Source organism: Falco biarmicus, chromosome 9, assembly GCF_023638135.1.
Source record: "Falco biarmicus isolate bFalBia1 chromosome 9, bFalBia1.pri, whole genome shotgun sequence".
NCBI lineage: Eukaryota > Metazoa > Chordata > Aves > Falconiformes > Falconidae > Falco > Falco biarmicus.
In genome coordinates this window covers 13,477,087-13,502,500 of record NC_079296.1, presented here as the reverse complement: position 1 = coordinate 13,502,500, position 25,414 = coordinate 13,477,087, and the positions used below count along the sequence as shown (strand labels likewise).

Below are 25,414 nucleotides of genomic sequence, written 5' to 3'. Positions count from 1 at the left end.
CCTCGTGGAGGGAGTGGCGGGGGGCGGGGGGGGGGGGGGGGGGAAGCCAAGAGAAATGGAGCAGAGTGAGCTGTGCAAGCCATCCCTGACTACGGGGTGGCGCTGGGGGTGTTTAACATTCGTCACGGATCTTTGTGAGCTGAAGCGTGTGCCAGGTCCCCTGGTAACAGGAGAGACAATTGCAGGACACTGAAGATCAAAGAGAGGGAATCCCTTTGCCTGTAATCAGGGGCTCGGAGTGGATCCCCGGGTGTCGAGTGCCTTTGGTAGGGGCACCAGAATAGCTTTCCCTACCTTCACATCGAGCTTTCTGCGCTCGACTGTAGTGCGTGGGTTTTAATTACCTGGCTTTTCTACATCATACGGAAATGTAGTCATCTTAGAGCATCCTCAGGAATGGTACATTTTGATTCAAATGAGCTTTGGGATTGCTCCTGCCTCCCCTGTATTTGCTCTAGAAAGGGCACAGACTGTACCTGTTTCCACCTCCGTGCTAGGACTCCTTTTTCTCTTTGGCTTTATAGGCAGTCAGCTTGTGATCTGTGCTGTAACATCCCTTGTTCTTAACTATTTGTGAAGCTTTTTAGCAGCCCTGTATTCTTATTATTTCTTTCTGTTCTGCAGGAGACCAGGAATTTTGGTGCTGATCAACGACGCAGACTGGGAACTAATGGTCTGTACTCCTTCAGTTTGACTTTCTTTGATGAAAATATTGCTCTGTCTGTACTGTGGTTGCTCTCAGAGAAGCTATTTCTGATTCTTGCCCTAAGCAAAGCATCTCATATTTGAGGGGAAGGGGCAGGCTGGGATCTCCCTCCCTGTGTTGTACAGGGCTGTTCAGAAGCTCAGAGCCTTTTCTCTAACCTGCTGAGTCTCATCAGCCAGCCAGTGTCTGAAGGGAGATCACCCGTTTCCCCCGGCCTCTGGCAACAGGCTTCACACCTCTGGCTGCTAGCAGGTCTCCCCCACACGTGGGGTAAGAGCTCAGTGGGTACTAGGCAGCTTCCCAGCCCCCAGCAGACCGCCTTCACTGGCATGAGGTGGTGCCATAGCAGGGGAGGGCACCCCTGGGGAGATTTCTGCCCCAACAGGCAACTGGTAAATATTGTCCCCTTTCAGCCCACTGTTGTGCTCAGACAACAGACAGACCCTAACTATTTTCCTGCCTCAGGCAACCACCTGTTCTGTCAAAACCCTGCCCAGAAAGCAGTGTGGGATAGTGAACATCAGCTCCTTGTCTGATCTCTCACCCTTGCTTCCATTATGATGAAAACATCGGTCTATCCCCTTCTGCTCTCCCTAACACTCACCATCTTTTCTATGAGCTGTTTTCTCTTTGCAGCTAGTATTTGGAAATTACATTTAAACCTTTTTTTTTTTCCCTTGGCCTGCAGGGTGAGCTGGATTATAAACTCCAGGACCAGGACAATGTGCTTTTCATCTCAACATTGCATGGTGGGTGAACTCCTGGAAAAACAAGAGGATGTAAATCCACGTCCCTGGGCAAAAAAAAACCAAACAAAAACCTAAACCCACCCAAACCTCTCTTGAACTGCCTGTGCCAGTTTCTGCATCTTCCCACCACGTTCACTTGTTACTAGACATGCAAATAAAGCCCTGTCAGCACGCGGCCTGCTGTCCACCACAACAGCATCCATCTTTTGGTCCTCATTTCACCTCTCCTGACTGCACTTTCAGGTACCCTAAACAAGCAGAGAGCACCTGCAGCATGTGGGACTTTGTTTTGTTGTGATGGGAGGAAGAGGGGTGCTGAACCTGGAGTAGGATGATCTGTCTTTGCTGGTAGTGAGGCATTCTGGAGGAGCTGTGGTGCTGGGAGCTGGTATTCTTTTGATACAATACTTAGTGTTGGTGCAGTCTGTTCACCAGCCATGGGAACGGCAAGATATGAAGTGCAAGGAAACAAAAGGTTACTTTACTAGCTTTTCTGCAAAGTAGCGGACATTACAGTTTCAGAACCCTCTGCAGTGACTTTCCACTTGTTGTGATGTTTATTTATGGGAAGTAGGAGAGGAAATAGGCTTTTTTGGTTTTGTTTTTCTGGTGCCTTATAAATCTTCCATACCTGAGCTGAGGCAGGTTGAAGTACTAGCCCACGAACAATGTCAATTTATAACCATTTGGTTGGAGGGGAAACAAACCCATGCCTGGCCTGAGACAGCACAGAGTGATAAGGGCAGCAAATTATCTTTCTGTCACTGTGATGGACAGAATTGATCAGCCTGCATTGCGTTCTGTGCAGGTGGGGAGCTGTGTTGCTGCAGCCTGTCCAGGGAAGGGCTGGGGCTGGACACCCTGGAAAGAAAGTCAGTGGCTTTTAACCCTTTCCATCAGTGGGAGCGGGAGGCTTCTTACTGCGTGCCCTGAGGAAGTCCTGTGAGTGCAGCGGAAGTGGGTGTGCACAGCTCTGCTAGGGCATGGATGCTGTTGCTTTCCAGAAGTTTCCTCAGAGAAATGGGCTGGCTGGCCTGCTAGCCAGGAGGCCGCGGCGAGAGCAGAGGGAAGGGGTCAGAGAAGATAGCATTGGCGCCAACAGGTCTGAAATGTGCTGCACAAGCTTCTAGGAGTATCCGACCAGGGTTGTCCTTCCTGTGCTCCCCCCTGCCCTGCTCACCTGCATTTCAGCGTGGCTGCGGCAGCACACGGTGGTCGCCGGCAGCAGCGCTCCTGCCTCAGCAGCGGCTCTCCTGGGGCAGAGGGTTCGCCAGTACAGTAAGCTCCATCGGTGCGTGTCAGAGCTGATCTGCACCACACACTGCTCGCCCTGTCCTCAATCTCTGGGAGCTGCCAAGGAGGAGCCGAGAGGCTCTGAGCAGTGCAGTGCACCAGCCCCTGCTCGGGCAGCTGGGCCTGATGCCCCGAGCGCTCCGTACAAGGAGCCTTTCCCGTCCCGTGCCTGACAGAGGAGTTACTCTGTCTGATGCAGAGGGAGTGCCAAAGAGTAGTTCCCCCATCTGACTTCTGCGGTGATTCCTCTCACGTTTACGTTCACCCCACCACAACCTGTGTAACTAAAAGCACCCACAGGCTACGATGCTGCTGCATCTGAGAAACCCTAACTTCAAGCCCACTGCTGGGAACGAACCAATATTCAGCCTTTTCCAAATCCAGTTGCAGCGACTTGATCCCACTTGCACTGTTTGTAAGTGATACAGACGGGCCACAGGCTCTTCTCTTGTCCTGAGTTGATGGCCATTAGCTTTGGTGGGCTGGGGGAGTGGAGCAGGGATTCCAGGTGATGGTGGGAGCTGGCTGAAAAACAAGGAACCTGTGTGGCGTGCAGCTTGAAACGGGCTTAAACCCAAGTGGGAAAAGGCAGGTTTGTCTTCAGCGCTGCTGCCTGCCCTGCCTCTACACTGCATTTTTGCCTTAGGCTGGGCTTGTCTGTTCTTATCCCCCCAGCTGTTTGCTCACGATAGGATGAGTTCCTTCCCCCGGAGGTGTTATTCCCCTTGCTAGCGCAGGTAGACCCAGATGGCTTAGCTTCTGCTGTAGTAAAAGCTGCCAATCATTGCTAAAAAAAAAAGAAAAGCTAGAAATGGGAAGATGAGGGTAGCCAGGGGAGGGAGGGGAAAAGAGGGGTACAGCAAAATCTTGAAATGCACACAGAAAAAAAAAAAAGTTTCTGAAATAAAAGCCTTTTAAAACATTCTCTGCCTCTAGCTTTGTCCTAGGTAGGCTCTTGGTGAAATTTTGCTCGGGTCTTGTAATGCTTTCCTCCTCCTCCTGGGTTTCCTTGGCAGCCCCGGCCGAGCCGCCTGGCTTGCGGAGCCATAAAGCCTCTCTGTTCCCAGCCTTCCCCCGGCCGCGGCTCCGGGAGCTCCGGGGGACAGCCGCGGCCGGGCCGATCGCCGCCCAGCCCGCCCGGTGCCCGAGCCGCGGGGACGGTGCCCGGCTCGGCGGGGACCCGGGGCGGCCGCTACGGCGGCAGGAGGCGAGGGGTGTCCCGGCCGGCGGGGACCTCGGCCCCCGCTGCTGAGAGGTCCCCGCCGCGCCCCAGGGCCGGCCGCACGCCGAAATAAATTCCATGAAATTAAAACGCGATTAAAAATATAAATAAATCAATAAATCCCGGAAGGATATGCCGAGATGGAGCCGCAGGGCCGGGGCGCTCGCCCTCCGTGCTCGGCTCCGGCCCCAGCGGCCCCGGCTCGGCCCCGCCGGCCCTGCCCGGTGCCTGCCCGGCCCGGTGAGGACTCCGCCGCTGTTTGACGCATCAGGGCCGAGCCCCGGCCGCGCGGAGCGGCGCGGAGCCGCCGCCGGTGCTTCGGTGCCGGCCTGGCGGGGCTCGGCCGGGGCGGGAGCCGTTACCTGCGGGCCCCCGGCCCGGGCAGGGGCCGTCCCTCCTCCGCCGCCCCGAGCGCCGTCCCGCAGCCCGGCCGCTGGAGTTGGAACCTCTGCTACAGATGTCCAGACACAATTCTTGGTTCGTACGGCTCCATCGCACAAGAATTGCGTTTGGACAATCAGGAGCGGAGATTCCCATCCTGGGCTCGCGGGGTCTTCCAGGGGGAATCCGGCTGGAGCCTGGAAAACAAGGACACACGGGCACCGGGCGGCTGCCCGCCGCCGCTCCCCGCTCCCCGCTCCCCGGCCCTGCGGAGCCGCTGCTCCGGCCCCAACAAGTTTCCAGCGCAGCCGCGGCGCTCCGCAGCCGCTGTCCATTCAACGGCACGGCGAGAGGCTCGGTTTTATCAACTCCTTTCTTACCCCCGCCCGAAAAAAAAAAAAAAATTAAGCCCTTATAAAAAAAATTAAACCATCATCAAGAAAAAAAAAAGAAAAAAGAAAGAAGAAAAAAAAAGCCAGAAAACGAAAACCAGCGATTGGGCCCCGGCAGAGCAGCCCCGGTGAGCGAGGATGGGTGCGCCGGGGCCGGCTGCCGCCGGCGGGGCTCGGTGGCTCCCGGGGCTTGGCGGGGTGATGCCGCGGGGCTGCGGGCACAGACCCCCGGCTCTGCCGCGGCCGCCGCCGCTCCCGCCTCGCAGAATTCACCAGTTTCAAGCGGATCGTCCTCGAAATTCGGGCACTTTGAAAAACCGCCGAAATGTATAAATGCCCAGCTGGAGTGGGGTGGGGGGGCATATTGCTAGTAATAATTAAAAAAAAAATAAAGGAAAAAGAGGAAAAATCCAGGCTTCTCCCCCAGCCCCTCCTCACCGACCGGCTCCCACGAAGTTGGGAACAAATCCCCCCTCTCCAGGCAGGGAAAATCCCGGCCCGCTGCCGGCGCTTCCCCCGCCGGTGCCGGCGGCCGCGGCCGCTCCGCGGCGGGGCCGGGCAGGTCCCCCCGGGGGCGGGCTGGGGCCGGCCGAGCGGCGGACCCCCGGCCGCCCGAGCCGCCCTCCGGCCCGCGGGGCTCCGAGTTTCCACGGGGCGCGGAAAGTGCGTCCGGCGGGGGCGGAGCGGGCGGCCCCCGCGGCTCGGCGGGGCACAGCGGCGGGCTCCGGTGCACCTGCCGCCGGCCCCGAGCCGCGCCGAGCCGCCCCGGCGCTGCCCCGCGTCCTCCACGCCGTATCCACCCGGGAGGGTCCCAAATCCGCCCGGGAGGGATGCGCACACCGGGGCTCTGCGGGCTGCGCCGGGGCCGGGCAGGGCTTTTAGTTGAACGGCACAACAATAAATGTGTTGCAGAGCCGGCGAGAAAAGAATGGGGATGACCTTCAATTGGTACTGGATTTGAATAACACCACGGGGTGATAAATGCCCATTGTGTTTTAGGAGTAATGAATCTCCACTGTCTCTATAGCACAGAAACAGCAGCTGCAACCTGGAGCCAGCCATCTCTTAAAGACACAGCTCCCAAACCCCAGCCCCCGGCCCGCCTCGGCTCGGCACGGCACGGCCCGGAGCCCCCGCACCCGCCCGGGCCCGGCGCTCGGGGCCCGGGGTGCGCCCTGCCGCGGGGTCCTGGCGCCCGGCCCCGGGGACGGCCGGGGTGAGCCCCTCTCGGGGGTACGGGGGTCCCCCCTAAGCCGCCGTGCAGGGCTGGGGCTGGGGTCGCCTCCCGCCCCTTCGGTTCCCCTCGAGGACCCCTCGCCCCGGTTCTGCTGCCACGAGAGTGGCACTGCCCGGGTCCCCAGTGGGGTACGGGGTCACCTGCACCCTACCCCGGCCCCCCACGGCAGGGAAAGTGCCGGGGATAAATAATTCTCATTGTTTTCCCCTAATGAATATTACCGACTTGCCAGGCCGGCAGCTGCGGGCTCTGGCCAGGGGAGCGGGGGCATCGCCTGCCTCTCCCCGTCCGGGGACCCCCCCAGCCCAGGCCCACTGGGGGTCCCCGTAACCGCGGGGAAGAGTGTGGGGCCGGCTCCCGCCTGCACCCCGCCATGCCCTGGGTGCCACTGGGGTCCCTGGGCAGAACCGGGGGAGGGGGGATGCTGGAGGGGCGTGCAGGGGCTGGGGGGATTCACCGGAGGGGACTGTACTTGCCCCTCCTCACCTCCTCCCCGTGTCCTTGCCCAGGGTCTGCCCGCTTGGGGAGAGGTGATCATCACCAAGAGAGCATCAGCTGACGTGGGGAGAGAAGCCCCCACAGCCCCCAGGATGCTTGGAGCAGCCCAGCCCCACGGAGCTGTGGGGTGACCCCGGTCCCTGTCGCCTGCCCCCAGCAATGTCCCCTGCCTGCGGTGGGGCCAGGTCTGTGCCAGGGGACAGCCCAGGGACAGTGCCAGGCCTGAGCCCTGAGCAGGGACCCAGGGTCAGGGATCTGCAGCTGGGGGCTGCGCTCCCACAGTCACGTTCTCAGCCCTGGGAGATTTTGCCCACCCTGCAGAGGTGTGAGGGTGTCCCAGGGCCTGGGGACAGCCACGTGCCCACAGCCTCTGACACATGCCACAGCGGGGGCCAGGGGGATGCCCAGCTCCTGCCATGGCCCCTGCAAGGGGCTCCCTACGCACCCACCCCTCCCTGCCAGCGCTGTTAGCAATGAACTTGCTTCCTAGAAGGATGAAAATCAAAAGAAAGGTGGCATTAAAGAAATAATGCAGCAGCAGCAGCAGCAGCAGCTGAAGGCCCCTGCCTGGGTCATCACCATGGCCCAGGACCAGGCAGCTCTCCGGGTGGTGGGAGCCCTTGCAGGGCAGCCCCTGCCGCTGCCTCTGCTGCTGCCCCAGGCCGCTGCCCCTACAACTGCCCCTATTGCTGCCCCTACCTCTGCCCCTACCGCTGCCCCTACCGCTGCCCCTATCACTGCCCCTACTGCTGCCCCTACCGCTGCCCCTACCGCTGCCCCTACCTCTGCCCCTACCGCTGCCCCTACCTCTGCCCCTACCTCTGCCCCTACTGCTGCCCCTATTGCTGCCCCTATTGCTGCCCCTACTACTGCCCACACCTCCCTGGCATTGTTTTAGCCCCGGACCTGCCGGCCTTTTAACTCGCTGTAATTCCTAATGCTCCCTTGACCACCTTTTTTTTTTTTGAAGTCTCTTTCCCAAATCTCAGCCAAGTTAATGAAGTTATGTGATCCTATAAATGTTAATTGTCTAAACTTCTTCTCTCTCTCTCTTTTTTTTTTTTTTTTTTTTTTTTTTTTATCTCTCTCCTCCTTGCTGCTTTCTGCTCCACTTGTAATAAAGAAAATATCTTGGCTGGTCTTACCCAGTTGCTTGGCAACCTCAATAGAAAAAAAGAGAACAGAATGTAACCAATCCCGAGACAACCGAAAGATTTTGGTGACATGTGACCTCTCCGAAAAGGGCAGCCTTAAACTGTCCCTTCTGTCCTTTGCTCCTGACCATTAGGGTCTCTTGCCCTCCCCCCTCCCCCCCCCCCTGCTCCTTACACCAATAAATATGGATTAGTGAAATACTTTTTCCCACACTGATGAAAAGCCGGGATTGATCTTTCCACCTCCTTTATGTACCAACCTGACAAGTTTCTAAACAAAATTAAGAGGGAAGAGGCGAAAGGAGCCATCCTGGGCTGGGCGGCTGGGGCCGGATCCTGCCCTGCCACGGGGATGGGGGGTCCCTGACGGGGCGCTGGCGCCGACTGTGCCGGGCTGTGGTCTGCTCAGCCTGCTTGCTGCGTGCCAGGGAGCCCCTCGCACAGCACCAGGGCATTAGGCACTCTTTCTGACCCAAAAAGGGGAAAAAATAAATCCCGGGCCCAGCTCTGCACTCCCTCAGCAGGCGCCTGCATGTCCTGGGGGGACCTGGCCTTGTCACGGAGCCCAGTGCTCGCGGCCAGCTGGGGAAGTCGTCTGCAAATTGCATTTCATCCTGGAAAAACCCCCACAACATGATGTCATTGGCTTCCTGCTGCACCCTGCCAGCCCCCCTCCACCTGCCACCGGCCTCCGCTCGGCCAGCATCGGCGTGGCCAGGAGTCCCAGCACGGTGGTCAGCCCCGGTGCGGTGGTCAGCCCTGGCACAGCCGTGAGCCCTGGCACGGCGGTCAGCCCCGGCATGGTGGTCAGGCCCAGCAGAGTGGTCAGCCCTGGCATGGCAGTCAGCCCCAGCACAGCGGTCAGCCCCAGCAGGGTGGTCAGCCCCGGCATGGCGGTCAGCCCCGGCACGGCGGTCAGCCCCGGCACAGCAGTCAGCCTCAGCACGACGGTCAGTGATCAGGCTCCCGCCCTCCTGCCGGCCCCCTGGCTCTCGGCTTTCCCAGGCTCCCAGCGCGGTGAATGCCTCTTTCACCAGCAGTTCCCCTCTTCCCAAAAAAGCATCACCTTGCCAGCTCCCTTCCTCCCACCAGCTGCCAGGAAAAAAAAAATTAGGGCAAGGAGAGGGAGCGAGAGAAAAGCCAATGAACTTGTTTCCAGCTTTTCCTTTGGATCAACCATCCAGCACCGGGAGAAAAATATTTCTCCTGTAAAAATATCCCCTCTCTGTGCAGGCTCTGAGCCCTTCGGCACCAGGAAGCCAGCCGGAGACACAGGCTCAGCGGCGGCAGAGGACACTGTAAGTTGGGCATCTGCTTAAGCAGTTTCTTGGCTTTTTTGGGGGGCTTGCTACTGTTTGGGGCTGAGCCCCCCCAGGGATGGAGGAGGAGGGTCAGAGCAGGGGACAGTTGGGAAAAGGGGGGTTGGGGGGGTGCCGGCTGTGGGATGGGGACAGGGTGGGCACCGTGTGGTGCCCGTGCTGGCGGTGGCGTGTGGTGCTGGGCACTGGCAGCCCCGGGGTGCACAAAGCCCCTTTGACCAGCTCACAGAGGAGCTGCTCATCCCTCAGCCCCGGGACTGGCCCTGGGAGAGGACAGTGGGACCCTGGCCCTGGGCACCCAGGGAAGGCCGACAGGGAGGGGGGGCTGGGGGGCTGGGGCTGCACATCCACCTGCATGGGCCCTCCCTGGGGTCCCAGCGCTGACCCATGGGGTCCCCACAGCCCCTGTGCTGGGCTAGTCCCTGGCCAGCCACCCTAGCATGGGGTGCTGTGGGGAGCTGGGGTTGCCCCAGCTGTCCCTTGTGGGAATGGAGGACTCGCTCCCTCCCACCATGGGAGATGGTGACACCCGTGAAGCCACCAGACCCTGGTCCCCAGGGTGGCTGCAGGGATGGCTGTGGTAGGGGCTGGGATGGCCAGCCTGGTGGGACCCAAGAGGACCTGGTGGGACCTGGTAGCAGCCGGTGGCACCCAGTGGGCCCTGGCTACCCTGCTGCCGAGGCCGAGGCCGAGGCCGGCTGGCCAGGCACAATACCATGGCCCCACTCCTGAGCCGCCGCCGAAGCCCCTTTCCCAGCGTAGAGTGCCTTTGTCTCGCCTTTGTGATGGAAAGAGCCCCCCCTCCTAAATCACGGCCCTGACACCCCCATTGTCTCCTTCCCAGGGAGGTTTGAAACTCCCCCCCCCCCTGCCTCCCCGAGGTCAGGAATGTGGCCGGTTTCTATTGGGACGGAGGAGCAGGACTGGGTGGGGGGCTGCAGGGTCACGCCGGCTCGGCGGGTCAACTCGAAAACAAAACCTTTTGAAATACCTACTCTCCATCACTGCCAACATTGTCCCCTGCCAGCGGGGGCCTGGCACAGCCCCTCGACGCCTCCAGCCCGGCCGCTGCCCACCCCAGCGGTCAGCATCTGGGGGGGGACAGAAGGGTATTGTGCCGAAGGGGACAGCTTTGTTGTCGGTCACAGCTGTCCCGGTTTGGGACGGGGACCGACTGTCAGCCCTGCTGGGGCGGGGAGAGGAGGGAGGGGGTGGGAGCACACGGGTCAGCATGTTGGGGGGGACCCATCCCATCAGGGTACTCCTCTGTTGCCATCCCTCCACGAGGGTGCAGTGAGGGGATAGGGAGCAGCTTCCTATCGCCCCCAGAGTGAAGCCCTGGCAGGGTGCGCGGCATTTCCCTGCCCCATGGGGCTGGGGCAGTTTGGGGTCACCCTTCTACCTCAGTTTCCCCTCGCTGAGGGAGGCGTCCCTCTGCCCACTCCCAGGGCTGATGGGTGCTGGGTCCCCTTTGCCACCCACAGCCAGGGGATGCTGGCTCTGGGCACCCCTGGCTCTGATGCCAACAGGTGTGGTCCAACCTGGGGAGAAAAGGGACTGTTCTGAGGCTGAGCCAGCTACGCCAGCCAGGGGGGGTCAGGATTTGGCCGCTGCAGGGCTCGAACATGTCCCTGGCTCCCTGCGCCCAGCGGGGCATCAAGAGGGACCCCTGGGGAGGCTTCTCCCTCCCCGATGTTCACAGCCCACCAGGGACACCCCAGGCTGTCTCTCGATGGGCTGAGGTGCGGGAGAGATGCAGCCCAGTGGGTGCTGGGACCAGAGACATGTGTCTGCCCCATTTACGGTGGCACTGATTCCCCACTGGCTGAGATGGGGATGCTGCTCCCGCCAGCCTCCAGCTCCTCTGGCAAAGCATCTATTGGGTAGGCCAAAACCCCCTTGGGTGGCCAGGATCTCCCCCAGGATGGCCAAAATCCCCCCAAGATGGCCAAAATCTCCTTGGATTTTTCTGGGTGGGAAGATCTGTAGATTTTGCATGCTGCGGAAGCAGCCTGCCGAGGAGGAAAGCAGAGTGGCGCCCGTGGATGCGATGGATTTAGCAGAGACCTGGAAGGAAAACCCAGCTGGGAGGGGAGTGCTGGCCTCCTGAGCTACCCAACAGCTGGAGGGTGGTGAAAACAGCTGGAACAGCTGGAATGCTCAGGTTGAGGGCCTCGAAGAGCAGGGAGCATGGTGGGGTCTCAGACACTCCCTTGGGTCCAGGATCCCCACTGGCTGGGCAGATGCTGGGGGGCTGTACAGGCTCTGTGCCTCAGTTTCCCCACCTGTGAACTGGGCCATGGTTGTGAGCTGGATGAGTCAGGGCAGCGGTCTGGAGGGGTCAGTGTAACTCGGGCAGCATCATGGCACGGGAATGGGGACCCCTGGGGGCACCCAGGGGCACCATGGACCTTGGCAGCCAACTGGGCCCCTGGGATGTTTTTTCTTGTGAAATAAGTTCAATAAAACCAGTTCACGGCCAGGGGACTTGCACCGACCCCCCGGCCATGCACATACCCACAGAATCTCTGCATTTCCACACACACACATATACATCTTTATATATTTGGGTTTTGCAACCAAACCTGAGACTTTTAAAGCAGAAAAATGTGACATTTGAGGAACTCGGAGCTTTTCAAAGGCTTTGCTGAAAATCTCAGAAAATTCCAAGGAAGGGGTGGAGAGAGAGAGGTGAGAGGTGGCCAAAAATCTCAGCCCTGGGTCCAAAAGCAACTTCTTCCTGTCAAAAAAGAAAATATACTGTCGGAAATGTGCAGTGCCTCTTTTTCCGGGCAGATGCTTCCAGGCCTGACGCTGGCTCTGTGTTACAGGCATCACCATGGGTACGTGGAGCCGTTGGGACACCCTGGGCCCTGTGGGGACCTGCCACCTCCCTGCCAGTCCTGCTCCTGGGGTGCGGGGACCGTCACAGCCCTGTGCTAGCAGAGTGGTGGAGATGGAGATGCTGAGCTGCAGCGCAGAGCTGGGTGGTCGTCACCCTGAGGACATGCAGTGGGTGCCCTGGCAGGTAACCACCATTTCCCCCTTCTCCACAGGTTCACTTGGGGGGGTGTCTTCCATTGCATGGGCAAAGCCGCTTGCAAGGTGTTGCCGAGCCCCCAGCGGCCTCCAAGGGTCTGCCACGAGCCCCGTGGCAGCCGGGCTGCGGGGGGAAGGCAGGCTGCAGACCTGGCTGCAGGGACAGGGATAATCCTGACCCCAGCCGAGCCTGCGAGGGCAGGCACAGGACACTTCATCCCTTGGCCACTCCTGGCCCACCCGTGTGCTGCACATTGCATCGCCCCATGCCTCAGTTTCCCCATGTCAGAGCGCAGTGACAGCACCCCCTTCTTCCGCCCACCGCAGGGGTGGTGGGGCTGTGGACAGAGTGGTCTTTCCCTCTCCAGTCCCCAAGCCAACGGCTGGGGCGTTGGTGTGTGCGGTGCCAGGGCAGCAGGGCCGTGGCTGTGCACCAGTGGCGGAACCGCACCAGGCCAGGGATGCTGCATCCTTGGGGCAGGGCACAACAGGGCTGAGAACACAGTGGGATTTCCTGGGAAAAAACTCCAGGCAACGATGAGGTGTGTTGCTCTTGCTCACCGAGCAGCATCCCAGGGCTGGCCCCAGCCCAGACCAGGGCATGTCCAGGCTCGGGAGCCCCTGGCCCCAGTGTGGTGCAGGGTGTCAGGGCTCTGTGGGCTTCATCCCAGTCTGCAGGCTGGGAACCACCCTGCTTGGCCTCCTGGGATCCAGGCCTCCCAGAATCCTGTTATATCCAGCACTGCAATCCCTCTCTGCCCTTCCCAGGTGCTGAAGGCAGGGGAGGGCTGTCTGTGACCCCCAGGAGAGGACACAGGGATAGAGGGATGTGGGGACATAAGAGATGCAGGGATGTACAGGGGAAGGCATGTAGGGACAAGGGGATGCAGGGATGTAGGGACAATGGGATGCAGGGATATAGGGCCAAAGGGATGCAGGGATGAAGAAGGGAAAGGATGCAAGAACGCAGTGATGGAGGAATGTGGGGATGCAGGGATATAGGGGTGAGGGATGCAGGATGTGGGGATGGAGGGATGTAAGGGTGAAGGGATACAGGGATGAAGAAGGGAAGGGATGCAGGGATGCAGCAATGGAGGGATGTGGGGATGCAGGGATGTGGGGGTGAAGGGATGCAGAGATGAGGAAGGGTGGGGATGGAAGGATGTAGGGACACGGGGATCAGATCCAGCTCTGGTGGACCCTGCAGCCCCTGACTCCCCACCGAGTGCCGGTACCCGGCTGCCCCCGGCCGTGCCGCGCCGTGCTGCGCCGCGGGGCCTGGAGGTGGCAGCAGCGGCCGAGCGCGGGGCCGGGCGGCGGGGGGGCGATGCAGCCGGGTGCGTGTCCCCGCGGGACCGGGCCGGCCGTGGGCTCCGCGGGCATCCCCGCTGCCCTGCCTTCGCCCCCGCCCCTGTTCGGGCCGCGGGGCCGCGCCCGCGGGCTGCTGCGGGGGGAGAGGGGCTGCCCCCGGCCAGCTCTCCCGGGGTGTGTGGGGGCACACAGGCGGGCGCGGTCTGGACACGGGTTAGGGGTCCGGCTGTGCTCGGCTTCTGGGGTCGCCCCCCGCCCCGCTGCTCCTCTGCATCGCCGGGGACCCCCGCTGCCCCCCTGGCCCCCCACTCTCTCCGTTGCTTCTTCCAGGTGCCGCTGGAGCGTTCGCCCCCCGACCCCCCCCTGCCGCAGCCCTCCCGGGGGCCCCTGGCAGCGGGGGCAGCCGGCTGGAGCGCCCACCCGGCCAGGCCCCTGCCCTGCTACGGGTGGGTGCGGGTTGGCCCACGCACGGCACCGGCCACTCACTTGGGCTGCGGGGCCACAGCGGCAGGGGGGTGCGCGGCACGGCTGGTGGGGGGCTGCAGCTGCTGCTCCACAGGAGGTGGCCCTCTCCCAGCTTGCTGCGGAGCCGGAGGCCGTGTTCATGGGGCGGGTGGTTAACGGGTGGCTTTGGCCAAATGGCCCAAAGGCCTCGGGGCTGCCGGTGGCCCCCACACGTTGCAGGCACGCTTGAGGGGCCGCAGGTGGCCAGCCATGGCGGGCAGCCTGGGTGAGACATGACTTGGTGGGGTGGGCTCCCTTGGCACGTGATGGGGGAGAGCCACCCAGCCACGACTCAGGACACGAGGGCCCCCTGGCCACCAGCCCGCCTGGCCAGGAGCCTCCCCCGGCCATGATCACCCCTGGCTACCGCCCCCCCAGCCACGAGCCCCCCATCCGCTTGCCCATCACCCAGCCACGCGGTGCTGGGCGCCGCAGGACCCGACCCCGAGCTTGGCAGGGGGCACACGGGAATGCCCAGGAGCATCCTCAGGGAGGGGGTACCGGGGGTGCCTCCGCGGCCTCTCACCCCCAGCCGTGGGCTGCGGGGGCTGTTTCCCGATATCGGGTTTATTTAAAGAAACCCAACACCCACACCGACCCCCCGCCCCCGGGGCTCACGGCGGGGCCGGGCCGGGGGCGGGGGCGGGGGTGCGCTGAGCGCGGCGGGTCTCAGCCCGCCCCTTCCCCGCCCGCCGCCGCCATGGGCGCCGCGGGGCCGCTCTGCGCCCTGCTCCTGCTGCTGGGCATCGGCACCGGCACCGGCACCGGGCCCGGGCCGGTCGCCCCCCGGGTGGTGCTCGCCCTCCTGGCCCGTAACGCGCAGCACTCGCTGCCGCACTGCCTGGGAGCCCTGGAGCGCATGGACTATCCCGCGGGGAGCATCGCCCTGTGGTGAGGGACGGGGACCCTGGGGGAAGCCGGGACCCCGGGGTGCGGGGGCGGCAGGAAGCCGGCGGGCGGAGGGGGCTGGGGGGGAGTGGGGACCCCCGGGGTGAGCCGGGATGCTGGGGTCGCAGGGACGCTGGGGGTAGCGGTGAGCCCCGGGGGAGTGGGGATGCTGGGGGGGGAAGAGGGGTCCTGGGGGATAGGTGGGACTGGGGGGGAATGGGAAGCCGGGGGTAGTGGGGACCCAAAGGGCAACGGCGAGAGGGGAACGGGGAAGCTGGGGAGAGTTGGGGGAGCTCGAAGGGATCTTGAAATAACAGGGCCCTGGGTGGAGGCAGCAGAGATCTGAGGGAATGGTGGCTTGGGGGGGAGTGGGGACCCGGGGGGACAGGGACCCTGGTGGTAACACCCCCCCACGCCCCAAAGGGTGAGGGGTGACACTGCCCCGGGTGCGAGACCCAGCAGGGACCCGGGAGGGGCTGGGTGCTGCGACACAGTGAGGGGACAGGACCCCCACCTTCCCCCCCCCGAAGCTGCGGGGCTGGCAAGGGAGGGGAGCCCTGGGCTCAGGGGGATTCTGCGTCGCCAGGGGCAGGCGCTGCCTTCCCCCTCCCTGCAGGGCTCGGCCCCAGCCCCCCCTTCCCCAAAGACACCCCCAAACCGCCTTTTGCCGTGCTGGGGGGGCAGCTGGGAGAAGACCCCCATTCCTTCTCTTTCACACTCCGCCGCTGTCTCTCGCCTGAGCTTGTTGGAAACTTTTCTGTAGCTGCTTTTGCGGGGGACCGAGGTGGGGGCTGGCAGGGGAGTCCTGGCAGGGGTAGCTGGGCTGGGGCAAGGGGCGGCTGCCAGCAGCAGAGGAGCAGGGGTCCTCCCTTCGCCTGCTGCAGCCCCTGGGAGCCCCCAGCTGCAGGGCCCTGCGGGGTGTTTCAAGAGCTGCCTGCGGAGCTGGGAGCCGTGGGGGGCACGGGTCCTGCCTTGTCCCCTGCATCCCGGAGGGTCCTGGGGGGAAGCTCAGGGCTCTCTGATGTGTAGAGTGTGGGGACTGGGGAGTTGCCCCAGTGCAATGTGGGGCTCAGCCCTGTCTGTGCTGGGGTGCCCAACAAACGCTGTTGTGAGGTGGGGTGGAAAAGCTGGGGACGGTGGCCGTGCATGGCAAAGGAACGTTTTGGAGGAGGATTTTAGCTGCTTGTCAGGGCCTTTCCTCTGGCTGCTGGAGCTGTGGGGTGCTGCGGGGTGTGTGGGGTGCTGCGGGGTGTGTGGGGTGCTGTGATATGCATGGGCAAGGGGGTGGTGGGCAGCTGCAGGGTTGGGACGGGGACGGCATGGCCAGGGCTGCTGCCAGGCTGCAGGGACATGGCAGGAGAGCTGTGGGACAGCCTGGCCGGCCGTGGCACCGGGAAAGAAATTACCCATTCGCGTTCCCCCTCCTGCCAGTGCAGCCTCGGTTCCTTCAAATTACATGTTGTGCTCCCAAGCGAGTCTGTCGCTGGCTCAGCGTCTTGGCCCTGGGATTGCTTCTAGTGTGGGGAGGGGGCTGCGGCTGTCCCTTGGGGGGACCCCAGGGGCTGACGTCTTCTCACCCCAGGTGTGCGACTGACCACAACTCGGACAACACCACAGCAATGCTGCGGGAGTGGCTGGGGGCAGTGGGGAAGGACTATCACTCAGTGGCCTGGAAGGTGCAGGAGGAGCCCAGGTGAGGCTGGGGGAGTGCGGGGGTGGGCAGCAGGCACGGGCTGCCAGGGGCTCCTGAAGCAGCACTCTGCTCTGCTCCCTGTCCCTGTCCGGGGACACTGCCAGGAGCCGCATGGAGACAGACCTGGGCTGACTCAGCCTGCCAGCATGCAGCAGCATGCACCAAGTTTGTGCGTTCCCAGCGAGCGGGGTTAACCCCTGCCTCCCCCCTGCCCAGCTCCTACCCCGACGAGCTCGGGCCCAAGCACTGGAGCGACAAACGCTATGAAAACCTGATGAGGCTGAAGCAGGAGGCTCTCACCTACGCCCGGGAGCAGCAGGCGGACTACATCCTGGTAAGGGACACGGGCACTGCTGGGGAGGGGGCTGAGGCAGGTGTCCTCACGCCTCCAGGACCTGTGCTGTCCCCACAGTTTGTGGACACTGACAGCATCCTGACCAACAACCAGACCCTCAAGTTTCTCATGGCGCAGAACAAGTCGGTTGTGGCCCCGATGCTGGACTCACAGACCTTCTACTCCAACTTCTGGTGTGGCATCACACCCCAGGTACGTCCCAGGGCAGGGGATCCCCACCCCGCCCCCAGCAGAGGAGTCCCCCACTGTAGAGGCTTCATGCCAGTGTGCCACAGGGCTACTACCGCCGGACGGCTGACTACTTCCCCACCAAGAACCGGCAGCGGACGGGCTGCTTCTCCGTCCCCATGGTCTATGCCACCTTCCTGATCGACCTGCGGAAGGAAGAGACTTTGCGGTTGGCTTTCTACCCGCCCCATCCCAACTACACCTGGGCCTTCGATGATATCATTGTCTTTGCCTACTCCTGCCAGGCAGCCGGTGAGTGCTGAGGGGACGGGGGGAGGTTTGGGGGGGCTGCAGTGCTCACTCGTCCCACCCGGCAGGTGTGGAGGTCCATGTGTGCAACCAGCAGCGCTTTGGCTACATCAATGTCCCCGTGAAGGCCCACCAGACGCTGGAGGATGAACACGCCAACTTTGTGCATCTCACGCTGGAGGCCATGGGTGAGTGCCTGTGGGTGCTGGGGTCATGGAGGTGTCTCCTGCCCCAGGGGTGAAGGGAGCTGGTGCTGGTCCCCGGGGCAGGGCTGTCAGCCCTGGTTCCTGACCGCAGGGGTGTGGGCTTCACTGACCGGGTGTCCCCTCTCTCTGCAGTGGATGGCCCCCCCATGCAGCGCTCCAGGCACGTTTCCTTCCTCCCCAAGCCACTCACAAAAATGGGCTTTGATGAAGTAAGTGCCAAGTGGACCCCCCCACGTCCCCCTGTCCATCCCTCTATCTGCATCCATCTATGGCAAAGCCTGCCGCAGGCTTTGGCCAAGCCCCCTTCCCCCATCCTGCAGTGGCCGGGCAGGCTGTGTCCCCACCCTGCGACAACATGCCCCCTTGGAGGGGCTCTCCCCTTCCTCTTCAGATCTTCCTCATCAACCTGGTGCGGAGGCCGGACCGGCGCCGGCGGATGCTGGAGTCCTTGCAGGAGCTGGAGATTGCCCCGCGGGTGATGGATGCCGTGGATGGGAGGTGACCATGGGGGAACACATCTCTACTTTGCCAGCATCCTGCCGTCACCTTGGGGAGGTGACGGGGTCAGGGGACACACACACCTCGCCAATGCTGTCACTTGCCTTGCAGCACCCTCAACAGCAGTGACATCAAGGTCTTGGGGGTGGACCTGCTCCCCGGGTACTATGACCCCTTCTCTGGCCGCACGCTCACTAAGGGTGAGGTCGGCTGCTTCCTCAGCCACTACAACATCTGGAAGGAGGTATGGGGCTGCGGGACCACCTGCATGGGGCTGGGACCCCGTGAGCATCACCAGGTCTCTGGAGGATGTGGGGAAAGGGGTGTCTTGTCAGGGTGAGTGGACCCGTATGGCCCAGCATGGTGCTGGAATGGGTTTGCACCTCTGCCCCCTCCCCACAGATCGTTTCTCGGAGGCTGGAGCAGTCAGTGGTCTTCGAGGATGATGTGCGCTTCGAGGCCGCCTTCCCGGCACGGCTGAGGCAGCTGATGGAGGAGCTGGAGGGAGCGCAGCAGGACTGGGACCTCATGTAGGTGCTGGGGCTTGGGGGGACGTGGGGTGGGAGTCCCTGGGGGTGGCTCTCATGGCTCGATGCCCGCCCTGCAGCTACCTGGGGAGGAAGCAGGTGAACGCAGAGGATGAGGCACCTGTGGAGGGCGTGCGAAACCTGGTGGTGGCCGGGTACTCGTACTGGACGCTGGCCTACGCCATCTCCCACCGTGGGGCGCAGAAGCTGCTGGCTGCTGAGCCCCTCTCCAAAATGCTGCCGGTGGACGAGTTCCTGCCCATCATGTATGACAAGCACCCCAAGTAAGGAGCGAGTGGTGCAGGAGGGGTGCTTGTGGAGCAGCATGGCTGTGCCGGTGAGGGAGCATGTGTTTCTTCTCTGCTGTCACCATCCCACCCGGCTCCCCCCTGCCAGTGTTACTCATGCTGGAAGAAAACATCTGTAGCATGAGCTCATTCCACCCCAGCCGCTGCCTGGCTGCCGGCCGCTGGAAAATGGCCCTCTGCCAGTGCTGGGTGGGGGGATGGTGGTGAGGATGGAACTGGGGCTTGATGCTGGCCCCACACACGAGTCTTGGCCCCTTGGCAAGAGAGGAGCAACCCCCTGTACCCTGGCGCTGGGGGTCTATGTCATCCTCTGCCCCTGGTTGTGGGTCTTAGCCCCACCTTGGGGCACCTCTGTGCCACTCTTCCCAGGTGGGGGTCAGCAGCAAGGTTGAGTCTGGGGAGGGGGAGGCGATTTAGGGAGTGTGTGAGTGCTGGCAGCAGAGTGTCCTGGGGGAGGAGGGGGTAGGAAAGCCAGTGAGGAGAATGGCAAAATGGAGGGATTAGGCATGTAAAAGGGAGGCTGGAGGTGGATGGAGGGGTGGGTTAGTGCTCTGGATGTGAACCAGGAGCAGCTGGGAGTCCCATGCTTGCCCGGATAACCCAGACAGCCTGGCCTGGGGCCAGCCAGGGCCGGGCCAGTGAGGTGCTGTGCCAGAGACCCCCTCCGCTCCAGGGCCGGCCCCGTGCCACCGAGGCTGGTGGGGAGAGGTGGGTGCCATCCCCTCTGCAGTCCCTCTGTGGTCCCTCCCCAGCCAGGCTCTGCAGGCAGCAGCAGTACAAGGCAGACCCCCAGCTTGGCTGCCTTCCCTGGACCCCCTCCCCGGTACCCCCGTGTCCCTCCCCATCACCTGCCCTGCACAGTGCCTTCCCCAGGTGATCAGTACAGTTTTTCCAGCCTTTTTTTCTCCACTGGACCATGCTCTGTAAGCCAGTCTCTCCTCTCGGGTCCCCTCTGCTTTCCCCAGCGAGGATTACAAGCGGCACTTTGCCCCTCGGGACCTGCTGGTGTTTTCAGCTCACCCGCTCCTGGTTTACCCTACCCACTATGCTGGGGACAGCAACTGGCTGAGTGACACCGAGACCTCCACCATCTGGGATGACGATGGCAAGAAGACCGACTGGACTGGCTCACAGAAGACCCTGAGGGACTCACGGGGCAGCGCTGGCCACCTCCGCTCCACCGCCCGTGACGAGCTGTGACGGTGAGCGAGGCTGTGGGACCTGAGCACGTGGTGCTGGGGACAGGGGACAGAGTGGCTGGGAAGCATCTCCCTGCGAGCGCAGTGTTTGGATGTGTCCTGGGTGCCTAGTTCCTTTTTGCCATGTGTCAGCAGCTCTCCCCATCAGACTCAAAGCACTGGGAAACAGAGATGAGGACCTCTCTTCCAGGCGGGGAAAGGGATGTGGGGCTGCAGTGGGCTGGAGGGGACCCAGGGACCGGATCCTGCCACTCCCCAGCCCCTCAAATGAGGAAGGGACAATGCTCCTTCACCTCCTGAAAAAGTCACCCAGGTTTGGAGTTAGCTGAGGGCATTTCACGGGGGAAAGCTTCACCCCGGTGCTGCTGCTTGCTCCCTGGGCTGTGTCCCTGTGGCGGCTGCAGGCATGCAAGGCAGCGCTGCCATGGTTAACGGGTTAACACCGGGTCAGACTTTCCCTGTCTGAGGTTGCTTATGCTGGCAGCAGAGCCTCTCCTGCGGCCAGGCTGGGGAGGCTGGAAAACAACCCTCCCGCCGCCTCTGCTGCAGGCGTGAACACGTCGTCGTCGGGGCTGCTGCTGCCTGGACAGCTAACATTTGCATCCTTGCCTCCTAGGGATGAGGGACTGTGACCCCGCTGGGAGCACCGCGGGCCAGTGGCCTGATCCTGTCTGCTCCTGCTTGAGAGACACAGCTGCCCTGGACAGATCCCCCAGGGTTCTTCGAATTTGCATGTGCCAAATCCACCCAAGGCAGGATTCATCCCAGGGCTCCTGGAGAGCCTGTTCCCTGCCAGGTGGAGGGACTAGGGGAGCGCTGTGCTCTGCCTCTGCTGAGGACATGTCTCCAGGACCAACCTGAGCGATGCCAACTCTGCCGTCTCCCACCGGCTTGGACTTTAGGGAGTGATTTTCAGGCCAGGGGCTGGCTCCTGTGGTGGCACACGTGGCCTCCTGCCACCAACTGGGCTTGTCCCTGGCCTGTGCCACGTCTGGGCTGAAGCCCAGTGAGGATTAAATCAGACTGTTTGAGCTGACGTGACGGGTGCTGGCTCTGCCGGGTGGCATCGCCCCACGTAATGTCCCCAGGGCATACCTTGCTGGGGTTGCCTCAGAGGTGCAGCGGTGAGGGTCTGGCGGTTCCCCCTGCCCAGGATTGCTTTGGGAATGCAAACTGTAATGGGGAAAGGGAGGGAGGAGGGTGGGCTGGGAGTGTGAGACTGAAGCTCTCCCTTGGGATCCAGGCGTGAGAAGGTGGGTGGCATTTCCACGGAGCTCAGCTCCCCCCCCGGGGAATGCTGATGGGAACGATTTCCGTCATTGGTGCTAGGTTTGGCCTTGGGACTGAAAACCCAACACCAGCCTCAGCGTGGAGATGTGCAGCCCAGTCCTGCTGGGCTCCGGTATCTGTCACCTTTGCGGCCAGCTCTGGAGGAGGGTGTTTGCTTTCCAAGAGCCCAGGCTTGTTTGGTGTAAACCTCAGCTCCTCGGCAGAGCAACATTTGGTTGAAACCGAGAGTTTTCTGGGGTGGAGGAGCAATTTCCTTAAAAACTCTGCAAGTATCCCTGGGCTGGGTGAGCTGGGGTGGTGTGAGCTCCCTGCCAGGTCCCCCTGAGCTGCCACCTCTCTGCACCCCTGCCTGGCAGTGGCCCAGCCCCTGTGGCCGTGGAGCAGGTGCTGGGGTTAGCCCGGGCGGTGGGTGGCTGCCTTCACCCAGGGTTTGAGGGGCTGCACCCCTCTTCTCCCCACAGCTTAATGAAGGTGATGGAGTAGTGGGTGGAAGCCTCGGTAGCTGAGACCCACAGTGGGATGTCCAAGGCCACCAAATGATCCAGGAGAGCTGCAGGTTGAACAGCTATAGCAGGGACCTGAAGGAGAACAACCAGCTCCAGGAGATCACGCAGGACCTGAAGATCTGAGTGGATCTACTAGAGAACACGGAGAAGGAGATGGCCAAATGCATGGTCTGCAACCACAACCACCAGCCAGTACAGGCACAGGTGGCACAGCAGGGTGAAGAGGTGATGGCAAGCTGGGGACACTTTGCTTCCCTGCCTGTTCCCTGGTTGCAGGTAGCCTCAGTGCTATGGGAGGAGCTGGGGATGGAGCAGAGGAAGGAGGCAGCCGCAGCACTGCAGTACGTGTGACTGAGCCAGGGCCCCGGTGCTTGTGCCTGCGCCTGCTGGGACATAGGTGAGGAACTGCCAGTGCTGGGGCACTCGGTGCAGGGCACGCAGCCGGGCAGGACATGCCGACAGAGCCCAGTGCTTTGGGAAGCTGCGGCAGTGGTGGTGGGAGACACCGCTTCTTGGGCTGCCTTCTCCACTGTGAGACCCGTAACAGGTCTGCGAGGAGGAGCCAGAACTCCTCCAGCTGTTGGAAGCTCCAGGGTTCTGGCTTAAAACCCACGCAACTCAAAACCGGTGAGGCCAGCCCTGAAACTTGCTGCAGCTCAGTGGGAGCAGCCCTTGTGTGCTGCAGAGCTATGAGTTGAGGTGACTTGTGCTTGCCGCAGTTGACAAAGCCAAAGTGGTTTTGGACCCTGTGGAAGTCACTCCCATCACTCCCCACTTCCCGCTGGAAGCTTCCCTCCAGCCTGGGCTGGTGGAACAGGGATGGAACATGGATGTGAGCCACAGAACCAGGGACTGCCTGAGTTCAGCCAGCGGTGTGGGTGACAGGGGCAGAAGCAGGGCAGAGCCAAGTGTGACGGTTTATTTCATTTCAGTGCCAAACTGCCATATGAAGCCACCGCAGGGGCTTGAGCGGGACAGGAGCTGCTCGCTTCTGTGTGGGGACAGATGGGGGCTGCCCCAGCACCCAGCCAGGCTGCCCAGCAGGACCAGCTGTGCTCCATGCCATGGTCATCCCGGAGAGTCCGCAGCACCCTGTCCATTGGCCATGTGGGTCCCCAGGGGTTCGCGTCAGCCCCTGTCCCCCCGTTCCCCTGCAAGCGCTCTCCTCTGCTGGATGTGCTCCAGCAGGCAGGTGGCTGCCTGGGCCAGGACCTGCTTCAGCCTCTCCTGCTCCTCAGCGCTGAATGGAGCCAGGACATAGCTGGACACTGTCACTTCACCTTCTGGCCGCCCAATGCCAACCCTAAGCCGGGTCATCTCCTGGGGAGGCAGAAGAAGGAGAGCTGGAGCAGCTTTACCTCAAGGGCTGGGCTGAGATAAGAGCTGAGGCAAGGGGACAGTGCTGTGAGTGGGGCTGGGCGGTGAGAGAGCCAGCCCCTCGTGTTTTCCAGGTGGTTTTGAGTGCTTGCTCCAAGAAACATGATTTTGGAAAACAGTTTTGCTGGGCTGTGCTGAGATCCCAGGCTCCTGCCAGGCCTGGCAGAGACGCTTGAGCTAATTGTTTCCATGTCCTCCATGGCGGCCAAACCAACATCAGCCCTCAGGGAAGCAGAGGGAAGGAGGGGAAGGAGAAAAGGGGGAAGAAGAAAGGGAGCAGGGGCTTGTCCGAGGAGAGTAAGAAGAATGGGAGCAGGGGGCTGACAAGCCATGCATTGAGGTAGGGGCAGGATTGATCCCCTTCCACTGAGGCCCACTCACATTGGAGTGCAAAGCACTGATGCAGGATCGGACCCCGTTGTGTCCCCTTGGGAAAGAAGGAGAAAATCCACCATTAGTCTGTAAGAGACACCCCCTTACACATACGGTATAGGCTCGGGGTCTCTCACTGCAGGGACTTGGGAATGTGGTCCCAGCCAGGGACTGCAGGCCCTGTGCCCTGGCTCTGCAGGAACATCTAGCCCCTGGGGCTGCAAGCAGCTGTGGAGGGACGAGGGAAGCAGGGCTGGGATAGCACGTTCTGTGCACTCAGCTCTTGCTGCTGCTGGTGCATGTGTGACTGAGCACTATGGCCCAGTACCATCCCTGCCCCATCCCGCAGTGGAAGATTTCCTAGGTTAAATGTCTCAAGGCTGACAGGAGCTGGCACTGGGGCAGGCAGAGTGCTATAAAAAGCCCATGCGGTGCAGCCGATGGGCTGGATCCAGCTCGCAGCCGCTTCCAGGAGGCTCCCTGCCCTTCCTGCCAGTGCAGGAACTGGGAGACTGCCCAAACAGCCAGCTGTTGCCTCTGCAACTGGGATCAAGCCCAGGGCTGGTGCTGGTGCTGAAAACACCAGCAGGATGGTGGGATGGGGCCAGGAATGGCCCATGTGCCTGTAAGGGCATGACAAAGCCTCAAAACAGCTTGTGCAACCAGAGCTGGGGCCGCCCCGTACCTCGCACTGCCTCCCAGTTTGATGGCCACCTTGCCCAGGGCCTTGTCCAGGTCATCATGAACCAGGTAAATGTCTTCTGGGCGGAGGCTGTAGATCTCAGCTTTGGAAACAGAAATACAACCCAAGAAAGCAGGGGGAGGCAGACTCACCAGGCCCTGACCCTGCGGAGCGGGGCTGCAGGGGGAAAGCAGGGCTGCCACAGGCCTGGTGGCACGGCAGGTTTTGGGGGTGACCGAGCTGCTCACCAGCACTGGCGACACTGAGCCCGTTGAGGTTCATGAGCCTCCGTGGCTTGAGCAGCACCAGCTCCAGGCCGTGGGCTGCAGCCAGGGCGATGTCGGAGCAGCACCGCCTGTCCACCCGCCAGCCCTCGGCCACCGCCAGCTGCCGGGCCAGCCGGTCCAGCACCGCCATGCCCGTGCTGTGCCGCGTCCCCCACAGCCCGTAGTTGCCCAGGCCGGCCACCTGCCCGCCGGGTGTCAACAGGGCTCTGCTGGGCTGCCATGAGGCCCCCAGCCCCTCCACGGGCCTAACCCGTGCCCCCAGCACCCCCCAGGCCCACTCCTCACTGACTCGACCCCTCAGCCTCCATTCCCTCGGATCCTATCCCCCCTGCTCCCCCCAGCTGGCTGGGCTCCCCCAGCCCCAATCTCCCCGCTGCCCCCCCCCACACCGCTGGTCCCCCCCAGCCCCAATCTCCCCGGTGCCCCCCTCACCGCCCCGACACCCCCCCAGCCCCAATCTCCCCAGTGCCCCCCTCGCCACCCTGGCCCCCACTCGCCCCAATTTCCCCGCTGCCCCCCCCACATCGCCGGTTCCCCCCCAGCCCCGCTCTCCCCGGTGCCCCCCCCACACCCGCGGTCCCCCCCAGCCCCGATCTCCCCGGTGCCCCCCTCGCCGCCCCGACCCCCCCCCCCGGCCCAGCCCCGCTCTCCCCGGTGCCCCCCTCACAGCCCCGGTCCCCCCCGGCCCCGCTCTCCCCGCCGCCCCCCTCACAGCCTGGTCCCCTCAGGCCCCATATCCCCCCGCCCGCCCCCTGCCCCGCAATCCCCTCCCCTCCCCCCGCCCCTCTGCGCCCGGAGGCCCCGGCCCCGCCCCACCATGACGCGCGGCCCCCCCGGGCTGACGAGCAGCCGCGCGCGCCCCGCCAGCTCCGCCGCCAGCATCGCGCCGCGTGCTCCCTTTCCCCGGGACGTCACGGCCGCGCGCCGCCAATGGCCCGGCGCCG

General features: G+C 62.7%; 3 protein-coding genes across 3 annotated transcripts in view; 2 read left to right on the top strand and 1 right to left on the bottom strand.

Moving 5' to 3' along the window:
* Nucleotides 1–1,648, top strand: part of URM1 (ubiquitin related modifier 1) — a 17,091-nt gene extending 15,443 nt beyond the window's left edge. Inside the window, exons 4-5 of the mRNA XM_056352354.1 lie at nt 625–673; nt 1,395–1,648. Of these exons, the coding sequence (XP_056208329.1) occupies nt 625–673; nt 1,395–1,463 (118 nt within the window). The 3' untranslated portion in view covers nt 1,464–1,648. The remainder of the gene's footprint in view (nt 1–624; nt 674–1,394) is intronic.
* A 12,836-nt stretch (nt 1,649–14,484) lies between these two features.
* On the top strand, nt 14,485–20,997 carry CERCAM (cerebral endothelial cell adhesion molecule). The gene is made up of 13 exons (XM_056353029.1): nt 14,485–14,696; nt 16,276–16,386; nt 16,603–16,720; nt 16,799–16,933; nt 17,017–17,221; nt 17,287–17,406; nt 17,557–17,633; nt 17,816–17,922; nt 18,034–18,166; nt 18,325–18,452; nt 18,530–18,733; nt 19,723–19,959; nt 20,573–20,997. The coding sequence occupies exons 1-12, from the start codon at nt 14,506–14,508 to the stop codon at nt 19,955–19,957; spliced, it is 1,764 nt and encodes a 587-aa protein (XP_056209004.1). The 5' UTR covers nt 14,485–14,505; the 3' UTR covers nt 19,958–19,959; nt 20,573–20,997.
* A 1,660-nt stretch (nt 20,998–22,657) lies between these two features.
* On the bottom strand, nt 22,658–25,414 carry PTRH1 (peptidyl-tRNA hydrolase 1 homolog). Its single transcript, XM_056352465.1, has 5 exons — nt 25,287–25,414; nt 24,432–24,651; nt 24,187–24,286; nt 23,511–23,556; nt 22,658–23,072 (listed from the first exon to the last, which is right to left on the bottom strand). Exons 1-5 carry the CDS (start codon nt 25,350–25,352, stop codon nt 22,881–22,883), a joined length of 624 nt encoding a protein of 207 aa, XP_056208440.1. The 5' UTR covers nt 25,353–25,414; the 3' UTR covers nt 22,658–22,880.

Coding starts and splice junctions, on each gene's coding strand:
- CERCAM (XM_056353029.1), top strand. CDS start 14,506: ATGGGCGCCGCGGGGCCGCTCTGCGCCCTGCTCCTGCTGCTGGGCATC. Junction 16,387..16,602: donor AAGGTGCAGGAGGAGCCCAG/GTGAGGCTGGGG, acceptor CCCCCTGCCCAG/CTCCTACCCCGACGAGCTCG. Junction 16,934..17,016: donor GGTGTGGCATCACACCCCAG/GTACGTCCCAGG, acceptor AGTGTGCCACAG/GGCTACTACCGCCGGACGGC.
- PTRH1 (XM_056352465.1), bottom strand. CDS start 25,352: ATGCTGGCGGCGGAGCTGGCGGGGCGCGCGCGGCTGCTCGTCAGCCCG. Junction 24,287..24,431: donor GCTCAGTGTCGCCAGTGCTG/GTGAGCAGCTCG, acceptor CTGTTTCCAAAG/CTGAGATCTACAGCCTCCGC. Junction 23,073..23,510: donor TCAGTGCTTTGCACTCCAAT/GTGAGTGGGCCT, acceptor CTGCCTCCCCAG/GAGATGACCCGGCTTAGGGT.